General features: G+C 38.5%; 1 protein-coding gene and 1 pseudogene across 1 annotated transcript; one reads left to right on the forward strand and one right to left on the reverse strand.

Annotated features, from left to right (window-relative positions):
• Positions 1–313: 313 nt before the first annotated feature.
• On the reverse strand, positions 314–10868 carry LOC118901826 (guanylate-binding protein 1-like). The gene is made up of 11 exons (XM_036865483.1): positions 10740–10868; positions 8636–8835; positions 7986–8113; positions 6984–7093; positions 6514–6710; positions 5667–5909; positions 4524–4804; positions 3671–3883; positions 2935–3037; positions 2497–2690; positions 314–1410 (listed from the first exon to the last, which is right to left on the reverse strand). Exons 2-11 carry the CDS (start codon positions 8823–8825, stop codon positions 1294–1296), a joined length of 1776 nt encoding a protein of 591 aa, XP_036721378.1. The 5' UTR covers positions 8826–8835; positions 10740–10868; the 3' UTR covers positions 314–1293.
• A 726-nt stretch (positions 10869–11594) lies between these two features.
• LOC118899246 lies at positions 11595–24776 on the forward strand (annotated as a pseudogene).
• Positions 24777–24799: the final 23 nt, after the last annotated feature.

Raw genomic sequence — 24799 nt, forward strand, 5'->3', positions numbered from 1 at the left:
AACTGTGGCTTCTGAGTGCCACCTGTTTTTGAAAACAATGTATTCTGGGAACATGGCCATGCCCACCCATTTATGTATCATCAATGGCTGCTTTATGGCAGAGTTGAGTAGTTGAGTCAGAGACCATATGGCTCACAAAGCCATGAATAGTTACTATCCCATCTTGTACAGAAAAGTTAGCCAACCTTGGCTATATAAACTAGAACCTTATTTTTTTGGTGAAAAACTTTAAAAAATCAGAAATGTAAAGTTCAGTGATGCATAATTTATTTCCAGATTGAAAATAATTCTCAATTGCTTTAAGACTTTTGACAGTTATGATAAAGTCTATACTAAGTAATATCAAGAGCATTACTTTACTGGTCAAAAAAGTAAAAAACAACCCATATTCTCTTGGGGGAAAATAAGCAGGCTTTCAAGTATGACTCTTAAGAATTGGGAAAAGATAGCCTAAACTCTAGGGTTATAAATGATCTAATAATTAATTTAGCTCAGTTTTCTAACACATTATCAGTCATCATTTCAAGTTCATCTTTGCAAATTATAAATTGCTACAAACACACAATGTATAATTGTCATCATGTTACTATGTTTAGTCCAGGGTCACTTACCTAAAGATCTAAAGAGTCCCATTAAAGTTATAATCTGGTTGAACTGAGCAAGAAGGGAAAGTTTCCTTCTTTAGCCCATTTATTTATGATCCAACTCATACTCATGCTAATGGTTTCTTCCATCTTCCTATGGAAATTCTGTAGAGATTCTAGATCACTATATAAGGTGATTTGCTTTAGCTTGGAATTCACCAGTAAGCATTGCCCATTCCCAGTGTCCAGGAATCACATCATTGCTGACAGAATATGCAGTCTTGAAACAATGGGACACTGTATACTGTCTTCACTAAGAAGCTAGAATGGTTGTCCCTGATATTGGAACTTGTGGTGCACTTGGCCAAACCCATGACCAACTATGTCCCAAGACTTTAACCTAAGACTTTGCTCAGTATCCACTTGTCTAACTCATAGTCATCTGGAAGAAGAAGCTCCTGGGTGGTACCAGGTTATGATACCTCCTGGGTTGGCACAGAGGTAAAATGCATCTTGTTACACAGTTTACAATATTGTGAGGAAGATGGACATGATTTCAATTATAGTACTGCATGTCTTTGCAAATATTTAGTGTAATAAAACTGTGAAATCTAAATATTATCAAGTGTGGTGACATTTTTCTTAATTTTAAACTGCTTGAGTAATGCCTCTGATAAGAGTGACCAGGAAAGCTCTATTTTTTAGTTCTTTAGCTTAGGCAACATTGCTGCCTTGGTTTGTTCATCTTCTTCTGGAGATTCTGTATTTCATTATGAAGTCGTCTGTTCTCTTCTTGGAATCCTTCCTGTAGTAGTCGGGCCTGTTCCTAAAAAAGTACAAATGGAGACTGAATAACGTGTCACATTAAGTAAATCCCTAACTTCTATCTAGTTTCCACATTCATAGATTCTTTTAAAAATATTTAATTTCTTCTTGAAATTTTCTCTACCATTAATTTCATTATACTTTCTCTTGGGCCTTCTAGCTCTGTGATTACTTTTTCTGAGTCTCCTTGAGTCAAGAAAGATTAAAAAACATATCTCCCAATATGTTGATGAACCTAAATTACCAGTATTAATTTTTTTGTTCCATTAATTGTACACAACCTTTGTCGGCAATCTTAATGAAATGTTTGGCTTCAGATCTTATCTATGCGTTATGATTTTTTTATGCACACACACACAACACACACACAATAAATGAAGAATTTTCAAAATCTGATGCAGTATCTGAATCTCAGATCAGGTAATTTGATCTAAGCTTCCACAACTTGGTGGCAGGGGGAGCAAAATACAGGTAAGGGAATCAGGGCCCCAGACAGACCATACTGGATTTCTGCACATAATTCCCAACTCAACACATACTAGGAGCAGGACAAAGAAAACAGGTAGGAGTGATAGACTGACACAATGGTGTGAGAGTTGAGTCCTTCTGCTTATGAAGGTTCTCTTAGAGCTAAAAGCTGTGACAGAAGAAAAATTCATGGATTCCTCTAACTGGTGAAGACTGTTCAGATATCTTCCCAAGCATTGTGGCCCTATAAAAATTATTTAGTCTTGTCTGAACCTCTGTTTCGTCTCCTAAGTAATACGGACATAGCAGCTCTTGCTTCGTATAGTACTAAGTAAGAGATATGGATAAGACTTTTTTATAATGTCTAGCAGATAATAGCTACCATGATTGGCAGATATAGTGATAATGGACTGGGTGTGGCATAACTGCAAATAAAATCTTTTAACAACCAGACATTGTAGGGGCCAGTTCAGGCTGGCAGATAGGGATTGAAAAGTACAAGTGGGCAAGCAAGGTCCTTTTCTGGGCTTCGTGTTTTCACTACCATGCCAAGTTTGTGAACAGGGAGTGTGGAGAGAAAACAGAATAACAGGAACCTCAAGGTGATGCAATTAAATACCTGAAGTTTGAGAGAGAGAGTTCTCTCTTGCTCTTCCAGCAACTGGGCCCTGTCCCTCTCCATCTTCTTAGTCAGTTGTTGCACATGTTCCTGATAACTCTTTTCTTTCTGTTCCATCATCTGCTGATTCTTTATTTGCATTTCCTCCAGCATTTTTGCAGCAGCCTGTGCAGATTCAGCTTTCACACGTTCCACTGTCAGGAGGAAAAGGAAAAAGAAAAATGAATGTGGGTGACCATGTTGCTTCTTTCTTCCATGTACACTTAACCTGTCACTGTTGCTACTGACTGTGTATGCCCTACTCAAGAATGACTTTAGTGAGTAAGAGGCATCTTTTCTCATCTTGCTATAGTTTAAGGATCCTGGGTTCACCCAGCCGAATTAATTAGAACTTTTAAGCGCTTTCAAGGCTGTCTAGTCTCTTGACTCGCTCCTCACCTTCAATCAACTTTTCCTTCTCTGAGAGAGTCTGGTCTGTCTGTAGAATTGCACCACTCACAGACTCCTTGGACTTCAAATATTCCTGAAGAATTTCTTCAGCCTAGGACCCAGAAAAAAATGGGGTTAGTAATAGGAAATGGCTGTAAGCACTTATTCCTATTTGCCCACCATCTTTCCCTCTAGGAATTGCTCCTCTAGGTCCTGGCATGCCTGGTAGTCAAGATTCCCTGTCACTGGGGTGAGCACATGCGCCAGGCTGGCCAAGCATGACAGCTTCTTGAGCAGAATCCTTTATAAGAGATTGATATAGATATAAATAGTGATTCTCTGTTCTTTTAGACTGAGGGCTCTAATTTTGGAGCTGTTGGTACCGTGGTCTCATATGGGGTGAACTTGTTGGAGAATGAAGCCATCATTGAGAAAGCAGATCAGAAAAAGGGATGGAGGGAGCGAAGTGTGAGGTTGAGGGGAGGGCCATGCAGAGAGATAAATGATGACATTATTTGAAATTTTGGATACATCTGATAATCCAATGTGTAACTCAGTTGTTAATTGAGTGCACTCTTTTGGATGAGCACATAGGATATATCTGGTATAACAGGCTCCCTGTATGTGTTTATTAGATGAGAGCATGAATGCTGTCGGTCCTGTAATTGCACATCTGTGTGCAATACGCTTGGTCATGTTGTTTCAAGGAACACGTCAGCAGCTTCCCAGAATCAATTTTGGTTACCTGTATTCCCTTCCTGGGCTCCTGAAGATACTTTTTCTTCAGCTCTTGTATCTTTTCAATGAAGAGGCGATAGCCTCCTGGTTTAGAATAAATCCCTTCTTTCACACCTTCTTCTAGAGGACTGAAAATATCCTTAAGTAAAGCTGAGCAATGATCTGATGATGCTTTAAGATTCTTGTTACAAAAGTCATCTCGCTTTTTGTCTAGCTGGGCCTTTAATGTAAAAAATAGGAAGTAAAAAGAATAGTGAAAAGATGTTAAATTGACCTCAGAATTTCTGGAAAGTCTTCTCAAAAAAATAAAAATATAAAAGGTCTGTGACCCCCCTAGAAGAACTTACAGACACTCAGCAACACCATATCCTTCCTGCTGATCCTGACTTTCTACAAAGGTCCCTTTCACCATGGGGGTGATCTTCGGAGCAGAGATTACTAGCTATATACTACACCTTTGGAGCTAAACTCCTGCTTTTCAAACTGGACCAGTGATTGCATATGCAATAAATGTGGTTCAGCATAAGCCTGCTCATGATAACTAAGGCTAAAATTTTCTTTGCTTTTGGCCAAAATATCCAATCAGCCTGATAACAATGAGCATGTAATTTGATTAGAAGCTCTGATTGTTACTTATATGTATGTAATGAAATTATAGGGAAGAATATTAGTTTATTCATGAAAGAAAAAAGTTTCAATGCACCATAATAAAGTATATCATAATAAAATTGTTTCCTCTTATGATAATAACAAATAGTGTTTGTCACCATTTAAAAGTCTAGTAAAAATTGCTTTTCTCAAAATAAGCACCCATTTCATTTTCTAGAGCCTAATCTGTATAAACTTAAGAAAAAAATTACCGCTAATTCCTTTTGAAATAAATGGTCTGTATCTTTCAAGGATCTCCTCATGAAGACTTCAATGGCCTCCTTCTCAATAGTCCTGTGCAGGTCCAGCAGCTCCTGGAGGGTTTCCGTGGGCAGCTGCAGCTTCTGGCCCATCTGCTGGTCATAGTGGGCAATGGCCTTTTTCACTGCAGCTGCGTTCTCGATCTCGGCCAAGGCCAGGACTGCATTCTCCATGCAGGGCAGATCCCCGCTATTGATGGCATTGACATAGGTCTGCACCAGGGTCTCTAGACCTACAAATAGAGAACAAATGATGATGTTTATTGTAGGAGGAGTGAGGAAACTTTCTATTCCATGCAATTCTGATGATGTCTATTACCAACCATTTGCCTTACAGCATCAATGTCCTCAGTATCACCTGAAAACTGGCTAAAAGTGCAGACTCTCAGCCTCTGCCCCAGTTCAACTGACTTAGACCCTCGTCTCTGGCAAGAGCCTCAGGTGGTACATACGCACATCAAAGGTTGAGAACCTCTGTTCTAGATAGCCTAGGCCTGTGTTTATTGAGTACATTTACTTCACCCCCAAGCATTGTTAGGACAGAAACCATATCTCTCTCATTTATGTCTGTATCATCAGCCCTGGTAGGTCCGTGGGAAACATTCGATTAATATTTGTGGAACAAATCAAAAGGAGTCCTCCATTTTGTTTATTCTAGCAGAGCATTGTCCAGAAGAACTTTCTGTGATGATGGAAGTATTCTATATGTGCTGTCCAGTGTGGTAGCCACTAGACATGTGGAGTGTGAGCCCTTGAGACACAGCTGTGTGACCAGAATGTTAAATTTCTTTAATTTTAATTAGTTTACATTTAAATTTAGATAGCTGCACTTATCTAGTGACAACCATATTGGACAGGGCAGGTCCAGTTTACTAGGACTGTTTTAAGCTTTTAGAGCTATTTTCCTTTGGCCTTTTCTATCTTTCCTCACCTAAGAAATGTGACTAATAAAACCTGTTAGAAGAGTTGGTGCCATCTAGAACTTAACACAATAATAGCAGTAGATGTGCATTTTTCAAAGCCGAAGCTAGGTGGATGTTATTACACCATCTTTTAGTCTTAACAGTGAGAGTAAAGACTGGGAAGAGGACTCACGAGGTCCATTGACCTTGATGCCTCCTGAAAGGGTTTTAGTTTTGGAATTTCTAAAGATGTAGGAACAGAAGACTGCAGCTTGTTGCACAAATTCGGAGTCCAGCTCATCATCACACAGTTTCTCAAGCTGGCCCAGTTTCTTCCTATTAGTGGGCCGATCGAAGATAAAGCATTTCTTCTTTGGGAAGAACTTCCGGATACAGAGTCGAGGCAGATTAAAATTTTTATCTTTTTGACTGGTACCTGGAAGAAGACAAAAAGAATTTGCCTAATATAGGGGCTTGCAAACTTTTTATGTAAAGGGCCAAACAGTAAATATTTTAGGCTTTGCAAGCCAGATGGTCTCCTTTCCAAGTACTCAATTCTACTACTGTAGCATGAAAGCAGCCATAGACAGTCTATAAATGAATGGGCATAGCATTATTCCAATAAAACCTTATTTACAAAATCAGCTGGCAGGCTGGATTGGACATTATTTGCCTGTGAGCCATCCTTTGCCAACCCCTAGACTAGTGCACGGTTCATGCTTTTATTTATTTTCTTCAAATAAATTACCTATTCTACTCCATATTCTTTGGTTAATTACAGCACCACAAGCCCTAAGCAGGGATATAATGTAAGTCTAATCACAGCACAGGGAAACGTGAAAGAAATGAAACCTGTTCTTAAAACAGGGAGTAAATAAAATCAAATCTATTAATTCAGATAGTAAACAAGTGTTAATTTTTAGTAATCACCCCGAAAAGAAATAGAAACTATAAATATAAGAAAACTGTTGATAGAAAACTAAAGAACGATAGTTTTTAGTGTTTTGTCATCCCATTTACCAATTCTAAGTTCCCTTTACCTTTCTTAAGCTTGAGTGAATTCTCCAGGTACTCGTCTGCTGTGATGGATTGTCCATCTGCCTCCAAGTCGAGGGAGAAATCCCTCAGTGTCCATACAAAGTCTGGAAAGAAGCTCACAAAGTCAGCTGAATCCTCAACCCCATCCACTTCAGGTGAGACTTTTGCCCTGATTCTATCTGTGAGCTCCGTCACATAGCTGAGCAGCAAATTAAGGAAAACTGGCATAAAAGAACAGTGCCCACCACCCTATATTAGTTACATATACAAAACCCTTGTTTCGCCTTTGTTCTTAACCCAAGTATCAATTCTTCAGTAGGTATTGATACGTAGGATTTTCCCCCTGCCCTTGAATTATTTTTTATGTTTCCCTTTTTGTGCTTGATTCACAAGGACTCACAGTTAGGCAGCTGTTTTATTAATACTGGTCTCCCCTCTGACTTTGATGCTGGTTTGAACCTGAAAAGGATACTGAAGTTGGTCCATGGCCTGCTGGTTGATGGTTCCCATACTATTGTACACAAAAGTGCTGCTCAGGAGTATTGCTAGGGCAAAGATCCAGGAGTCATTCTGGTTGTCACCCTGGAAATCAGAGTACATTTGGACCAGGATTATTTTTCATTCTCATGGCACTTTTCAGATCAGCAGTAGTAAAAGGATGCTCATTTAATGAGAGTTTTTTTAGACTAACACCCTATAAGAGGAAACCAAATCCAAGCAAAAATGATTGTTAGTAGGACTTGAACTTTGAATAGTTTTCTGATTAGTGTTTTTGGTTTACCCTGATTCTCACTAGACCGTCTTATAATCATTGGTAGATAATTGCAAACAAATAGTCATTGCTTGTGGGCATTCTAAGGCCTTAAATATAATTTAAATGTAAACTTTTCTCTTTATTTTTACAGAACAATTGTCTTAATATAAGGGTAATAATACATGTATCTATCTCACTGAGCAACTGTTGTGCACCTAACACTTTCCATTACTTATCTTTTAAGTATTCAAAACAATACTATGAGGCAAATGTAGATCTATTACATCTGTTTTACAGATCAGAAAGCTGAGGTTAAAAGAGATCAAATAATTTGCTAAGATCATTGAATTACTGACAGACTTTAAATTTAAAGCCAAGGGTATGGGACTTCAGAACCTAAATCCTTAACTAAAGTTCTTCGCAGGATAAGATTCATTATGTTGAATTTATTTGTATTCCCTTTATGCATCTGGGTTAACTGGCTTAGCTTACAGCCTTTTAAAAATTAGAATACTGTCAACTGACCACTATGCTCTTCTTCTAGGATTCTGCCTTATGAATATTTTCCTGACCCCTCATTGCTAAACTGGGTCTCATGGCATGTAAACAGAAATGAAAAAACGTGGTTAAGTGCAAGGTCTTATTTAAAGAAAAATTAAATAGTGTAGAGAATATTCAGACATGAGGGGCTTAGTCCAAATTTGAATCCTCAGTCCTTACCTTCTCCACATCCCCCAGGCCCTCAGTATCAAGCAGAACTAGAGTATGGTCTGGCTTCTTGGGATGAGGCACACACCACATCCAGATGCCCTTCGTGTGAGATTGTACCGTGGAGCCCAGAGAAAAACCTGCAAGGGGGCATGGGGTTAAGAAAGGGTGGAGTTTTAGTAGCAGATGGATCTTGAAATTGAGATAATAGTTAACAAAATCAAGGTTTAAAGAGACAAATGAAAACATAATCAGTATTGATCTTAATTGCAACCAGAAAAAGAGAGAAATTAGAACATTCAGTACAAACTGAAATATTTATTTTACCTTAAAGATCAGTATAAGCTTGATGTTAATCCACATACATTTTAGTAAATGTTTTATTGTTTATTATTATCTGCATTAATTTTCTTTATTACTACCTTACTCCTTCCAGAAAGGCATATTTATACTTTAAAGAGAAAATTAAGGCAAAGTGGTGAGAAAGAGTTGACTCTTATCTTCCAGCACAGAGTAAGTGTAAGAAGCCCATCACTGTATTGAAAGTTAGCTTTCAATATTCCTCCCAGGTCTCTAACTTCCTCTCCTCACATCACTGTTCTGCACGCTGGGAGTGTGGGTGGGCAGAAGGGACTCGGCTGGGCTTTGCTAGTGCCACTCACCCTTGTTCTTCCCAGCCAGCTTGTTCATCAGGTAGGATTTGCCGGTGCGGTAGAGGCCCACGATAGCCACCACCACAACGGGCTGCTGAATGGCAGACAGGATCTTCAGAGCTCTCGGATTAACCAACAGTCGCCCATTAGTGTTCTCGATGAGGCACTCTGGGCCTGACATGTGGATCTCTGAGGCCATGTTCCCTTGTCTGCAGGGGAAGAGATGGGATGAATTAGAATTTCTGGTCTAAGCAGATCAAGAGCTTTCGCAAGGTTATTTTGCATTCAGAAGGAGGAATCATAAAATCCCCCAACATGACCTAGTTTTGTGTCAACAGTGAGATAGATGAGGGAAAGACATTTTAGAAAGTTACGGAAGTATTATCAAAGTAGTCCATTAAAAAATATTGATATGACAGTGATTTATCAACATTCAACCACCCTCATGAACAAAATCTTCCATTTAGTTTACCATGGAAAACTTTTATTTTGGACTTTCATTTAAAAATTTATACTAGACATTAAATGTAAAATAGAATAAGATTCAGAGAGATTCGTTGTACATCCTGGCTATGTGTGAGAAATACAATATTTATTTATTTATTCACTAATTCTTACTATGAATAAAGAATTTCACGAATAAATGTTCGTCACTTGATATATGTCTCTGAACAATTTCCAGTGATTTGAAATGTGTTTTTTCTCACTAGTTATCCTTATTTTTACTGGGATAAGTGTCCACAGAACTTCTCACACTGCTATTCTAGAAGTGGAACTTACTTTGGCAAATTTTATAAAAATATGTGACCTTGTGAAACACATGGCTAGGGACCCTTGGTATGGGCTTGTGGAAGCAAGGGGCTCTGAAACTTAAAATTTATTAGCTTCAAAATAAATTAGCCTCCAACTAAGTGGGGGTAAAGTGCACATCTGCAAATACTGCATGTTGCTAAAAATCGTATTTGTACGTGTGTGTGTGTATATGTGTGTGTGTGTGTGTGTGTGTGTGTAAGGGAACAAAAGACAATGAAATAAAGATTAAAAGCTCAGGAGACGGATCAGGAGAACTAAAGAAGAAAGTTGTTGAAAGAAAATATCTATATTTCCAGCCATGCACTTCCAGGTTTTCTGTTTTCTTCTTTTTTTCCATTTTGTAGAGGAGAAGTAGAAACAGGTAGAGGAGGAAGAGGAGTAGGGGTAAAGAGGAGGGGATGGGGATGGAAAAGGGGAGGGGAAGCTGAAAAGAAGAGAGAGGTGTCAGACAAGGTAGGTGATGAATAAGCTAATGCCAAGCCAAGGAATTCAGAGGAAGAGTTTCCAAAAGGCAAGATCAAAACTTCTTGAGAGCACAGAGAGGGCAAAGTAAACAAAGGTGGTGCCTTCAGTGCTGCACCACAGTAGATTCTTTAAAGAGGAAGCTTTTTAGTAAAGTAATGGGGCTGAATTCTGCTCCTAAGGGGTAAGGAGTGAGTTGACACCAAGAAATTGGATCTAGTGAACTTGTGCTATTTCTAAAAGAAGAAGTCCACTTTGAAACAAAGTTCAAATGTAGGACTGAAGAGTATGGTATTTTCATGAATCTACATCTTTCACTTTGGGTTTCAGTTATTTTCTTTGTCTTTAACAGTGTCATGTAGCTGATTCCACTGCATCTCATTTACTATTCTTTCCTTCTCATGAAAATAACATATTTGTCGCCCTTTCAGTTTCTTAGCTGCAGTCACATCAGTATTGAGCAAGTTGTATCAAAGACAATGGTAATTTAATTGTGTCCCCAGTCAACACAGACAACATCAGCAAAGAGAAAGACAATCCTAATGCATTTCAATATCTTAGTTTAGCTCCATGTCCCTGGTGCCTAATTCTACACAAGCACAGTAATGACCCAGGGATGTGCTGCCACCTGATAACACCAGGATTTCATCTGACCTCGTGTCCCACATTAGGCTCAGCTGCAACCTATTTTAATGCTGGTCATTTTTTAGAAAACTAACTAACCCTTAAAAATCCCTTCCCACCCCTGCACTAATCTTAACATGGGCTTCTTTTCCCAGAGCAATGCTGCTTTAGCACTGGAGACAAAGCTGCTTTGAGGAAAAAGTAGAGTTCTTACCTGTTTTCTTCTCAGTTCAGGTGGAGTGGTTCTGTAACTTCTCTGTCTCTCACTAGATGGTTAGACTTTTATTTCACCCACCCAATGTCATGGGGCTTGCCTGATTGCCTGTAGAGACCAGACAGAAGAAGTGAAGCAACCTCTGTAACAGATTTAGAGTAATATGAAACTGAAAGCACTGAAAACAGAACAGTGACTCAATAACTGTAAAAGGAATTTTTGGAAGCTATCCTCTTTGGAGGGAACACGGGTTTGACACTACTTCTCAACTAGAACCTTCACATTAATTTTTTTTGAAAGACATCTTAGAAACAATTTAGTGTTTAAAAAAGTGTCTATTAGATGCTTAAATATAATGGAATGTATCCCGGGATTGGGGGTCAGCTTGGGAAACCTAGAATGAGGAAGCATATTTTTAGGTTTAATTTCTTTAAATAATGGACACACTTACAGTGGACCTGGCTCCTCATTTGTGCATGCCGTAAGTGAGGAAAAGGACACATCTTACACATTCGTGAACATGCAGGCCCTGGAACTTAATACCCAGTGCACAGGCTGGAAGGGGCTCCATGTGTTGCACATGTGTTCCAGGCTCAGTGCTGTCCGTTCTACATGGGTTAAATAACTGATATCTCATAACAAACATTTCCCCACCATTTTATAGAAACTGAGGCACAGAAAGATTTAATGTCTTGTCCCAAATCACAGCACTGTAAATAATCTGAACCGAATCATTCTTGATTCCAAACCCTCTTGTTAAGCCACTTCACTATACTGCCTTTCCATGTTTGCTAAATGAATAGCAGAAGTAACAGTTTTATTTCTTGATTGCTTTCTAAGAGGTACACATGTTACATGTCTAATTCAGTCCTGAATACAGTCATGCAAAATAAGCGGTATTGTCTCCATCTTGCAGGAGGCTTGAGGGAGGGTAAAATAATATGCCTGTTCAGATTCATTAAGCAAGTTATAGAGGTGGGATGCAAATTTGAAACTCTGTTTACCCTTAAACTATGTTTTTTCTCCCCCTGAACAATGTTTCTGAAGGAAGGAATAGGGACGTGAGGAGAAAGGGAGATATCTGTAAGTTTCTCTCCTGATCTCATAGTATAAACATATTTCTCCACACCTGGAAGCCAGTGTCTGAAATTTAACAAATAAAGTACACTCCTTTCTTTCCTTCTTTGCCATTATCTTTTAAAGTGTCTCTGAGTAAGTAGCACTTTAACTTGCTTTGAAAAATGTGATTTATCTGGGTCTTTCAGTTGCTGGAACACACCTAGTTTCTTCCTGCCTTAACGATCTATGTACAGCAATTTTCTGCATCTGAAACTTTCTTACCCCTGATCTTGGCAAGATTGGTTCCTTCTTATTCTACTGGTCTCAGCTAAATGGCATCTTCTCACTGAGGTCTTCCATGAAAGTTAATCTCCAACCCATCACCTTGCTTTTTTTTTTTTTTACTTTTCCCTATGACTACCTGAAATTCAAGTTCATAAAAACAGGGACCTCATGTGTTCACAGATGTGTGTGTCTCCAGCAATTAAAACAGAGTTTGGAAGAGAGTATAAGCTCAATGGATATTATGTGTGACTAAATATAAAATGGCTCCAAATATGAAGGTAACCCCACATTTTTCCAATTTGAAGTGTAGAAGAAATAGTAAAATGCCTATGTAAAGTATTTTGTTTGTCAATTTAGTTATACTTTTAAAATTATATATTTTATGTATATATAATATTGATATGTTGGTTTTTTCTTACATTTTATAAAATAACTTTTAAATTGAAATATAGTTGACATACAATATTATATTAGTGTCAGGTGTACTACATAATAATTTGACATGTGCATACATTATGAAATGATCACCACAATAAGTCTGTAACCATCTGTCCTCATACAAAGTTATTAAAATATCATACAAAGTTATTAAAATATCATCTGACCATATTCCTTATGCTGTATATTATACAAAGTTATTAAAGTTATTAAAATATCACTGACCATATTCCTTATGCTGTATATTATACAAAGTTATTAAAGTTATTAAAATATCACTGACCATATTCCTTATGCTGTATATTACATCCCTGTGGTTTATGCATTGTATAACTAGAGGTATGTACCTCTTAATCTGTCCTCATACAAAGTTATTAAAATATCACTGACCATATTCCTTATGCTGTATATTACATCCCTGTGGTTTATGCATTATATAACTAGAGGTATGTACCTCTTAATCCCCTTCACCCTTTTGCCCACCATGGCTCTGTATTTGCAAAGGTGGACTGAAACACGCTAGTGCTGTAGCCTTATTAACTATACTAACATTCTGATTAGTCATTTTATAAATTAAAAGTCTCTGGCTCTCCTCTACTTTTTCTCATGAGAAAAGGTTTTCTTATGTCAATTAAAGCCAACTTGCAACTATTTTATTGAACACATGCCAATGGAAAGCAAAAGCAGGTATAAACTTAGTTTCTCAGAAATTGACTAGATGTTGGGAAACCAGCTCCTTCCTGATTGATACAGGAAAGAGAAACTGACTCATAGATACTATTTTTAGTTAATTGCTTTCACTTTGGAGTATGGATTGTTGCTTTATTTATTTAAAACTCTTTTTTAGTCTTTCAGTATTATTGTGCAGTTTTCTATATTTCAGTTCAAATTGTTATGTATATTCTTACATTATTATGTTTCCTTTTTAATTGTGGTTAAAAAACAACATAAATTTTACCATTCTATTTTAAGTGTACAGATTAACTATACTTACATGTTAATTATATTCCATCATTGTGGAACAGATCTCCAGAGCTTCTTCATCCTGCAAAACTGAAACTCTATACCCATTGAACAACTCCCCCTTAACCTTTCACCCTAGCCCTTGACAACCAGCATTCTACTTTATGTTTCTATGAGTTTGACTACCTTACATACCTCATATAAGTGGAATCAGAAGGTACTGATCTTTTTCTAACTGGGTTATTTTTTTAAAATAACATCTTCATACTTAACCCATGTTGTAGCATGTGACAAGATTTTCCTTTTCTAAGGCTAACATTTTTTAAAATTTTAATTAATTTATTTTTTATACAGCAGGTTCTTACTAGTTATCTGTTTTATACATATTAGTGTATATATGTCAATCCCAATCTCCCAACTCATCCCACACCCTCTCTTTCCCCCCTTGGTGTCCACACGTTTGTTCTCTACATCTGTGTCTCTATCTCTGCCTTGCAAACTGTTTCATCTGTACCATTTTTCTAGATTCCACATATATGTGTTAATATACGATAATTATTTTTCTCTTTTTGACTTACTTCACTCTGTATGACAGACTCTAGGTCCATCCACATCTCTAAAAATGACCCAATTTCATTCCTTTTTATGGCTAATATTACATTATATAAATATACCACATCTTCTTTATCCATTCATCTGTTGATGGGCATTTAGGTTGCTTCCATGACCTGGCTATTGTAAATAGTGCTGCAGTGAACATTGGGGTGCATGTGTCTTTTTGAATTATGGTTTTCTCTGGGTATATGCCCAGTAGTGGGATTGCTGGGTCATATGGTAATTCTATTTTTAGTTTTTTAAGGAATCTCCATACTGTTCTCCATAGTGGCTCTATCAATTTACATTCCCACAAACAGTGCAAGAGGGTTCCCTTTTCTCCAAACCATCTCCAGCATTTGTTGCTTGTAAATTTTCTGATGATGACCATTCTAACTGGTGTGAGGTGATACCTCATTGTAGTTTTGATTTGGATTTCTCTAATGATGAGTGATGGTGAGCATCCTTTCACGTGTTTGTTGGCAATCTGTATATCTTCTTTGCAGAAATATCTATTTAGGTCTTCCGCCCATTTTTGGATTGGGTTGTTTGTTTTTTTGATATTGAGCTAAATGGTATGCTTATATATGTTGGAGATGAATCCTTTGTCAGTTGTTTCCTTTGCAAATATTTTCTACCATTTGAAGTTTGTCTTTTAGTGTTGTTTATGGTTTCCTTTGCTGTGCAAAATCTTTTAAGTTTCAATAGGTCCCATTTGTTTATTTTTGTTTTCATTTCAATTTCTCTAGGAGGTCAGTCAAAAAGGATCTTGCTGTGATGTATGCCATAGAGTGTTCTGTCTGTTTTCCTCTAAGAGTTTTGTAGTGTCCGGTCTTATATTTAGGTATTTAATCCATTTTGAGTTTGTTTTTGTGTATGGTGTTAGGAAGTGTTCTAATTTCATTCTTTTACATGTAGCTGTCCAGTATTCTCAGCACAAGTTATTGAAGAGACTGTCTTTTCTCCATTGAACATCCTTGCCTCCTTTGTCAAACATAAGTTGACCATATGTGCGTGGGTTTAACTCTAGGCTTTCTATCCTGTTCCATTGATCTATATTTCTGTTTTTGTGTCAGTACCATACTGTCTTGATTACTGTAGCTTTGTAGTATAGTCTGAAGTCAGGGAACCTGATTCTGCCAGCTCCGTTTTTCTTTCCCAAGATTGATTTGGCTATTTAGGGTCTTTTGTGTTTCCATACAAATTGTGAAATTTTTTGTTCTAGTTCTGTGAAAAATGCCATTGGTAGTTTGATAGGGATTGCATTGAATCTGTAGATTTTTTGGGGTAGTATAGTCATTCTCACAATGTTGAATCTTCCAATCCAAGAACATGGTATATCTCTCCTTCTGTTTGTATTGTCTTTAATTTATTTCATCAGTGTCTTATAGTTTTCTGCATACAGGTCTTTTGTCTCCTTAGATAGGTTTATTCTTAGGTATTTTATTCTTTTTGTTGCAGTGGTAAATGGGAGTGTTTCCTTAATTTCTCTTTCTGATTTCTCATTGTTAATGTATAGGAATGCAAGAGATTTCTGTGCATTAATTTTGTATCCTGCTACTTTACCAAATTCATTGATAGCTCTAGTAGTTTTCTGGCAGCACCTTTAGGATTCTCTATGTATAGTATCATGTCATCTGCAAGCAGTGACAGTTTTACTTCTTCTTTTCGAATTTGGATTCCTTTTATTTCTTTTTCTTCTCTGACTGCTGTGGCTAAAACTTCCAAGACTATGTTGAATAATAGTGGTGAGAGTGGGCACCCTTGTCTTGTTCCTGATCTTGGAGGAATTTCACCATTTTTTCACCATTGAGAATGATGTTTGCTGTGGGTTTGTCATATATGGCCTTTATTATGTTGAGGTAGGTTTGCTCTATGCCTACTTTCTGGAGAGTTTTTATCATAAATGGGTTTTGAATTTTGTCAAAAGATTTTTCTGCATCTATTGAGATTATCATATGGTTTTATGCTTCAATTTGTTAATATGTTGTATCACATTGATTGATTTGTGTATATTGAAGAATCCTTGCATTCCTGGGATAAACCCCAATTGATCATGGTCCTTTTAATGTGCTGTTGTATTCTGTTTGCTAGTCTTTGGTTGAGGATTTTGCATCTATGTTCAGTGATATTGGTCTGTAATTTTCTTTTTCTGTGACATCTTTGTCTGGTTTTGGTATCAGGGTGATGGTGCCTCATAGAATGAGTTTGGGAGTGTTCCTCCCTCTGTTATATTTTGGAAGATTTTGAGAAGGATAGATGTTAGCTCTTCTCTAAATGTTTGATAGAATTCACCAGTATAGACATCTGATCCTGGGCTTTTGTTTGTTGAGAGATTTTTAGTCACAATTTCAATTTCAGTGCTTGTGATTGGTCTGTTCATATTTTCTATTTCTTCCTGGTTCAGTCTTGGAAGGTTGTACTTTTCTAAGAATTTGTCCATTTCTTCCAGGCTGTCCATTTTATTGGCATAGAGTTGCTTGTAGTAGTCTCTCATGATCCTTTGTATTTCTGCTGTGCCAGTTGTTATTTCTCCTTTTTCATTTCTAAATCTGTTGATTTGAGTCTTCTCCCTTTTATCCCTGATGAGTCTGGCTAATGGTTTATCAATTCTGTTTATTTTCTCAGAGAACCAACTTTTAGTTTTATTGATCTTTGCTATTATTTCCTTCATTTCTTTTTCATTTATTTCTGATCTGATTTCTTTCCTTCTGCTATCTTTGAGGGTTTTTTGTTCCTCTTTCTCTAATTGCTTAAGAGGTAAGGTTAGGTTGTTTATTTGGAATTTTCTTGTTTTTGAGGTAGGACTGTATGACTATAAACTTCCCTCTTAGAACTGTTTTTGCTGCATCCCATAGGTTTTGGGTCGTCGTGTTTTCATTGTCATTTGTTTCTAGGTATTTTTTGATTTCCTCTTTGATTTCTTCAGTGATCTCTTGGTTATTTAGTAGCGTATTGTTTAGCCTCCATGTTTTTGTATTTTTTACAGTTATTTCCTGTAATTAATATCTAGTCTCTTGGGTGTGTGGTCGAAAGGACACTTGATACAATTTCGATTTTCTTAAATTTACCAAGGCTTTATTTGTGACCCAAGATATGATTTATCCTGGAGAATGTTCCATGTGCACTTGAGAAGAAAGTTTATTCTGTTGTTTTTGGATGGAATGTCCTATAAATATCAATTAAGTCCATCTTGTCTAATGTGCCATTTAAAGCTTGTGTTTCCTTATTTATTTTCATTTTGGATGATCTGTCCATTGGTGGAAGTGAGGTGTCAAAGTCCCCTACTATTACTGTGTTACTGTCGATTTCCCCTTTATGGCTGTTAGTATTTGCCTTATGTATTGAGGTGCTCCTATGTTGGGTGCATAAATATTTACAATTGTTATATCTTCTTCTTGGATTGATCCCTTGATCATTATGTAGTGTCCTTCTTTGTCTCTTGTAATAGTCTTTATTTTAAAGTCTATTTTGTCTGATATGAGAATTGCTACTCCAGCTTTCTTCTGATTTCCATTTGCATGGAATATCTTTTTCCATCCCCTCACTTTCGGTCTGTATGTGTCCCTGGGTCTGAAGTGGGTCTCTTGTAGGCAGCATATATACAGGTCTTGTTTTTGTATCCATTCAGCGAGTCTGTGTCTTTTGGTTGGAACATTTAATCCATTTACATTTAAGGTAACTATTGATATGTATGTTCCTATTACCATTTTCTTAATAGTTTTGGATTTGTTATTGTTGGTCTTTTCCTTCTCTTGTGTTTCCTGCCTAGAGAAGTTCCTTTAGCATTTGTTGTAAAGCTGGTTTGGTGATGCTGAATTCTCTTAGCTTTTGCTTGTCTGTAAAGGTTTTAATTTCTCCAACGAATCTGAATGAGATCCTTGCTGGGTAGAGTAATCTCGGTTGTAGATTTTTCCTTTTCATCACTTTAAATATGTCCTGCCACTCCCTTCTGGCTTGCAGAGTTTTTGCTGAAAGATCAGCTGTTAAGCTTATGGGGATTCTCTTGTGTGTTATTTGTTGCTTTTCCCTTGCTGCTTTTAATATTTTTGCTTTGTATTTAATTTTTGATAGTTTGATTAATATGTGTCTTGGCGTGTTTCTCCTTGGATTTATCCTGTATACTCTCTGTGCTTCCTGGGCTTGATTTACTATTTCCTTTCCCATGTTAGGGAACTTTTCAATTATAATCCTTCAAATATTTTCTTAGACCCTTTCTTTTTCTCTTCTAATTCTGGGACCCTTATAATCCGAATGTTTGTGCATTTAATGTTGCCCCAGGTGTCTCTGAGACTGTCCTCAATTCTTTTCATTCTTTTTTCTTTATTCTGCTCTGTGGTAGTTATTTTCACTATTTTATCTTCCAGGTTACTTAACCATTCTTCTGTCTCAGTTATTCTGCTATTGATTCCTTCTAGAGAATTTTTAATTTCATTTATTGTGTTGTTCATCATTCTTTGTTTGCTCTTTAGTTCTTCTAGGTCCTTGTTAAACGTTTCTTGTATTTTTTCCATTCTATTTCTGAGATTTTGGGTCATCTTTACTATCATTACTCTGAATTCTTTTTCAGGTAGACTGCCTATTTCCTCTTCATTTGTTTGGTCTGGTGGATTTTTACCTTGCTTTTTCATCTGCTGCATAATTCTCTGTCTTCTCATTTTGTTTAACTTACTGTGTTTGGGGTCTCCTTTTCGCAGGCTATGGGTTTGTAGTTCCCGTTGTTTTTAGTGTCTGCCCCCAGTGGGTGAGGTTGGTTCAGTGACTTGTGTAAGCTTCCTGGTGGGGGGGACTGCTGCCTGTGTTTTGGTGGGTGTAGCTGGATCTTGTCTTTCTGGTGGGCAGGGCTGCATCTGATTGTGTGTTTTGAGGTATCTGTGAACATAGTATGATTTTAGGCAGCCTCTCTGCTAATGGGTGAGTTTGTGTTCCTGTCTTGCTAGTTGTTTGGCATGGGACGTCCAGCACTGGGGCTTGGCTGGTTGTTTGGTGGAGCTGGGTCTTAGCATTGAGATGGAGATCTCTGGGAGAGCTCTCGCCAATTGATATTAAGTGGGGCCAGGAGGTCTCTGGTGGTCCAGTGTCCTGAACTTAGCTCTCCCACCTTGGAGGCTCAGGCCCAACACCTGGCTGGAGCACCAAGACCCTGCCAGCCACATGACATGGAAGAAAAGAAAGAAAGAAAGAAGAAGAAGAAAAAAATAGACAGCACCCCAAAACAAATAGTAAAAGCAAAACTAAACAAACAAAATCACACAAAGAAACACACACACTCATAAAAAAAAAAAAGAAAGAAATGAACAGACAGAACCCCAGGAAAAATGGTAAAAGAAATCTAAACAGACAAAATCATGCAAAGAAACATACACACACACACACACACACACAAAAGGAAAAAGAAAAAAAAAGGAAGAGAGCAACCCAAGAAATAAAGAAACCCACCAATGAAAACAAGCCCTAAAAACTAAGATAAACATAACACCAAAAACAAATCAAACACACAAAGCAAACCCCAAGTCTATAGTTGCTCTTAGAGACCACTGCCTCAGTTTTGGGAACATTCATTTTCTATTCAGGTATTTCACAGATGCAGGATTTATCAAGCTGATTGCAGGATTTAATCCACTGCTCCTGAGGCTGCACGCAGAAATGTCCCTTTCTCTTGTTTGTTTGCACAGCTCCTAGGGTTCAGCTTTGGTTCTGGCCCTGTCTCTGCATGTAGGCTGGCCTCAGGCGTCTTTTCCCCACCCAGACAGGAAGGCGTTAAAGCAGCGGCTGATCAGGTGTCTCTTGCTCACTCAGGCTGGGGAGAGGGAGGGGTATGGTAGTCATAATTGGAATGCAGGGTGTGCCTGCAGTGGAAGAGGCCGGCATGACATTGCAACAGCCTGAGGCACGCCGTTTGTTCTCCCAGGGAAGTTGGCCCTGGATCACGGGACCCTGGCAGTGGCGGGCTGCACAGGCTCCCAAGAGGGGAGGTGTGGATAGTGACCTGTGCTTGCACACAGGATTCTTGGTGGCAGCAGTGGCAGTGGTAGTGGTCCACGCCCATCTCTGGGGTCCAAGATGATAGCCGCGGCTCGTGCCCATCTCTGGAGCTTGCTTAGGCGCTGCTCTGCCATCTTTGGGCACACAGAACAGGAAGCCCCTCTTCTCGCGCACCCTGAAACAATGGTCTCTTGCCTCTCCGGCAGGTCCAGACTTTTGCCTGGACTCCCTCCTGGCTAACTGTGGCACACTAGCCCCCTTCAGGCTGTCTTCATGCAGCCAACCCCAGTCATCTTGGGGTCTGACCTCTGAAGCCCAAGCCTCAGCTCCCAGCCCCCACCCGCCCCGGTGGGTGAGCAGACAAGCATCTCAGGCTGGTGAGTGCTGGTTGGCACCAATCCTCTGTGTGGGAATCTCTCCGCTTTGCCCTCTGCACCCCTGTTGCTGCACTCTACTCTGTGGCTCTGAAGCGTCCCCCTCCCTGTCCCCACAAGTGAAGGGGCTTCCTAGCATGTGGAAACTTTTCCTCCTTCACAGGTCCCTCCCAAGGTCCGTCCCTATTCTTTTTTCTCTGTTTTTTCTTTTTTCTTTTGCCCGACCCAGGTACATGGGGATTTTAATGCCCTTTTGGAAGTCTGAGGTCTTCTGCCAGCATTCAGTAAGTGTTCTGTAGGAGTTGTTCCACATGTAGATTTTTTTTGATGTATTTGTGTGGAGGAAGGTGATCTCCATGTCTTACTCCTCTGCCATCTTGAAGGTCTCCCATAGTAAGTTTTCAATAAATGTTTGTGGAATGAATGAATGAATAAACTAATTAAGAAAAATTATTTTATATAAGCTCTGGGAGAAAATACAGCATAAAAGGTGCTACTCATTTTCTGCAGTTTTCCTATGTTAGCATCTCAGCTATGTGACAAAACTGACAGATCGAATCAGGGCAAAATCCTCACCTGGTGAACATGAGGTCAAAAATCAGCTGAGTTTGTGAGCTTCTTTCCAGACTTTGTGTGGACTCTGAGAGATTTAACCCTGGAGCTGGAAGCAAATGGACAACCCATCACTGCTGATGAGTACCTGGAGTTTCACTGAAGCTAAAGCAAGGTTACTGGGCCTGATGGTTGGCTAACATAAAAAGAGAAAACAATATCACAATGACCATTTCTATGTAGGTGCTGAAAATTATAATTTCATAACTTTGTTATCCTGACTGTTCTGTTAGAGGAAATGAAACATTCTTTAGATGAATCAATTGGGTCTAATTTTAAGTTACCTCCTTCTTGGAGAAGAAAAGAAATTTCATTTAATTTAATTTTTTGGTCTGATCCATGATTAGTTAATATTTACCTCTTAATATAGGATTTGTGCAAATTACTAAGTTGAAGGGTCATATATTTGAAGCAATCAGCCTGAAGTTGTACTACCTCTAATTTTCATTCCTCCAGGTACTGATAAAAAAACTAAAAACTTTAATGAACCTCAGTTATGTATCCAAAAGCTCTTCCCAGAGAAGAAGTGCTTCATCTTTGACCGCCCTGCTCAGAGGAAGTACCTCACCCTCCTGGAGCAGCTACAGGAGGAAGATATGAACCCTGAATTCAGAGAACAGCTTGAAGACTTCTGCTTCTACATCCTCAGCCATTCCAAGGCCAAGACTCTCTCAGGGGGCATCACAGTCAATGGGCCTTGTGAGTCCCTCTCACTGCCCCTCCTTACGTGGACTTTCCTATTGCCCATTGTAGACAATGGAAGTGGGAACCATGAGGGTTACTTCTGACAAATACAGAGTCTAATGATGCCAAGGAAAACATACCACAAGGATCACATTGTGAATTTTACATGGGAACTAAAACTATTTCTAGTGTTATCTAACATTCACATGAGCAAGGTGAATAAAGGAAAAGAACTAGAATCCAGCCTTCTCAGCTCCCTATTTATGACATTTCCTTCCAGGAGAGCTATAGATTGACAAAGTCAGGAAAAGGCAAATACACCATGTATGTGAGGCTTTGCCGTTAACCTTAGCACAATTCTCTTGTTTATCAATTCAAAAATATGTGAATTGATTAGGAGTGCCTGCAATGTACCAACCACTAGGCATAATCCTCATTCGAGCATGATGGGAGCAAAAGGTATTTAAACAATGTATTTAACCATAATGACAAGCAGTGATAAGTACAATAAATCAAAATAATACACTGCTATGAGAAAGGAAGGGGTGTAGGCAGGTGGGAGAAAATTTGCATTTGAAGGCAGAGAATATTTGTCTCTGAAAGTGACATGTAACATGAGAACTTAAAAATGGGTAGGAGTTAATCAGAAGAACAGTCAGAGTAGTTTTCAGACAGAGATAATATCATGTGAGAAGGCCTGAGACAGAAAAGATCTCTGCAATGTCAAGAATGTAAAGGCAAGATAGTGTGATTTGAACAAGAGTAGAGTGAATAAGAGTGGTGTCATGGTTGGAGAAGTGTGCAGGGAACCATACCTGAAAGGACTAGTGGATGACTTCAAGGAGATTAGAGTTTGAGCCCAGTGAGAGGATCTTGAAGAATTATAGGCACAGAGGTAATGTTATATAATTTATGTTTAAAACAATCCTTCTGAGTATTTTGTAGATAATGTTTTGGAGGGATGTACATGAAACAATAAGAAGATGAATGATATTTGCAATATTTTAATAATAAATAGGGATTATGCTAGGCTAAGACAGTGGCAACTGAGATTGTCAAAATAGATAGAATCCACACATATTTTGAATGTCAAATTCATAAGTTTTGATGATGGAGGGCATATGGGTGTGTGGAAGGAATTAAACGGAAGTGTCAAGCCTGACTCCAGGGTTCTGAGCTTAAGCAACTGCTTGAACGGACGTTATTTACTAAGAGAAATACCTGGAGGAAGAATTGTTTTCCAGAGTGGATGAAGGTGTTTAGTTTTGGATTATTTAGTATTTTCCTCTGATGTGTACAAGAAGGAATACCATCCAGATATTTAAATACACAAATCTAAAGCTTAAAAATCAAGCCAAAGCAGGAAATTAAAATATATGTGGTACTTAAAACTATAGAAAGAGAAGGCCCAGGATTGAGTCCCCAACACTGATAGTTGTAGGGTGACCCAACCACTCCAGTTTGCCTGAGGCTGTAATTTCCTGATATGTGAGATTTTCAATGCTAAAACCAGCAAATCCCTGGCAAAGCTGGATGAAATGGTCACATTGCATGGAGCTCTGATGAGAGAATATCTAGGAAGACCCTGTTATTTAGGCCAGACACAGGACTAATGGCCTGCACCACATGTACGCATACACTCACACACATACACGTGCTCTTGTACACTTGTGCACTAAACTGTCTCCTTGACCTTTTTCATAAATTAGAAGTTAGGAGGGAAATAGAAAGAAGGCAGACAAAAGGGAGATACAGGAAGGCTAAGAAAAGATCAAGACCTAATATCTCGTCACCCAAATATCCTTATTCTAATCCATTCATTCCAACATCTTCCTTTTGGTTGAGGGAAGGAGAAAGAAAGAGCAGCTTTAAACTCCTCTGAACTAAGAGGTTAACAAAATATTCCATCACAATTCTTTCTCAAAAAGTCTTTAAAACTACTGTTTGTGACACTTGAAAAGCATACAAAATACTATAGCAGTTGATTCAAAATAATTAAATTTACATTCTCAAGACTAAATAGAATACATTTTTGGGACTTCCCTGGTGGTGCAGTGGTTAAGAATCCGCCTGCCAATGCAGCGGACACGGGTTCAATCCCTGGTCCAGGAAGATCCCACATGCTGTGTCGCAACTAAGCCCATGTGCCACAACTACTGAGCCTGTGCTCTAGAGCCTGCACGCCGCAACTGCTGAAGCCTGCATGCTCTAGGGCCCATGCTCCGCAGCAAGAGAAGCCACTACAATGAGAAGCCTGCTCACCGCAGTGTAGAGTAGCCCCCACTCACCACAACTAGAGAAAGCCATGCACAGCAACGAAGACCCAACGCAGCAAAAAAAATAAAAAATAAATAAAAACCATCATTCACTTAAAAAAAAATTTAAAAAAATAGAATACAGTTTGTTCCTCTCTCAACAACTGATAACTACTATTTCTAAAAATCCCCTTTCTTAGGTCTAGAGACCCTGGTGCTGACCTTTGTCAATGCCATCAGCAGTGGGGATCTGCCCTGCATGGAGAATGCAGTCCTGGCATTGGCCGAGATCGAGAACACAGTCGCAGTGCAAAACGTCATTACCCATTATGAAATGCAGATGGACCAGAAGCTGCAGCTGCCCACGGAAACCCTCCAGGAGCTGCTGGACCTGCACAGGGCCAGTGAGAAAGAGGCCATTGGAGTCTTCATGAAGAACTAACTCTTTCAAAGATGTGGACCAAGTTTTCCAGAATAAATTAAAATGAGATATTTGCTATTCTGGTTCATGAGGGGCAGAAAAAATATCTTGATATGAGTAGTCCTCCCAGACTCAAAGACAGCCGCACTCAGTTATGTGTACTCGCTTGCAGTCTTTACTAAAAGAATAGACTGCTCCTGACCTTATTCCAAGAGACTATGGTACAATGACTGACTGATGATTACAAATATCTTCTTCTGTTAATTTCCGCCCTCTGGATACCATATTTTAAGCAAACAAGTAAACTGTAAAACTGTATTTATATGAGATTATTTTATTTTTTTCATTTAAAGTTAGTCAAAGACACAGTACTTTCATGTTCCCTGCTAA

Source organism: Balaenoptera musculus, chromosome 1 (genome assembly GCF_009873245.2).
Source record: "Balaenoptera musculus isolate JJ_BM4_2016_0621 chromosome 1, mBalMus1.pri.v3, whole genome shotgun sequence".
Lineage (NCBI taxonomy): Eukaryota > Metazoa > Chordata > Mammalia > Artiodactyla > Balaenopteridae > Balaenoptera > Balaenoptera musculus.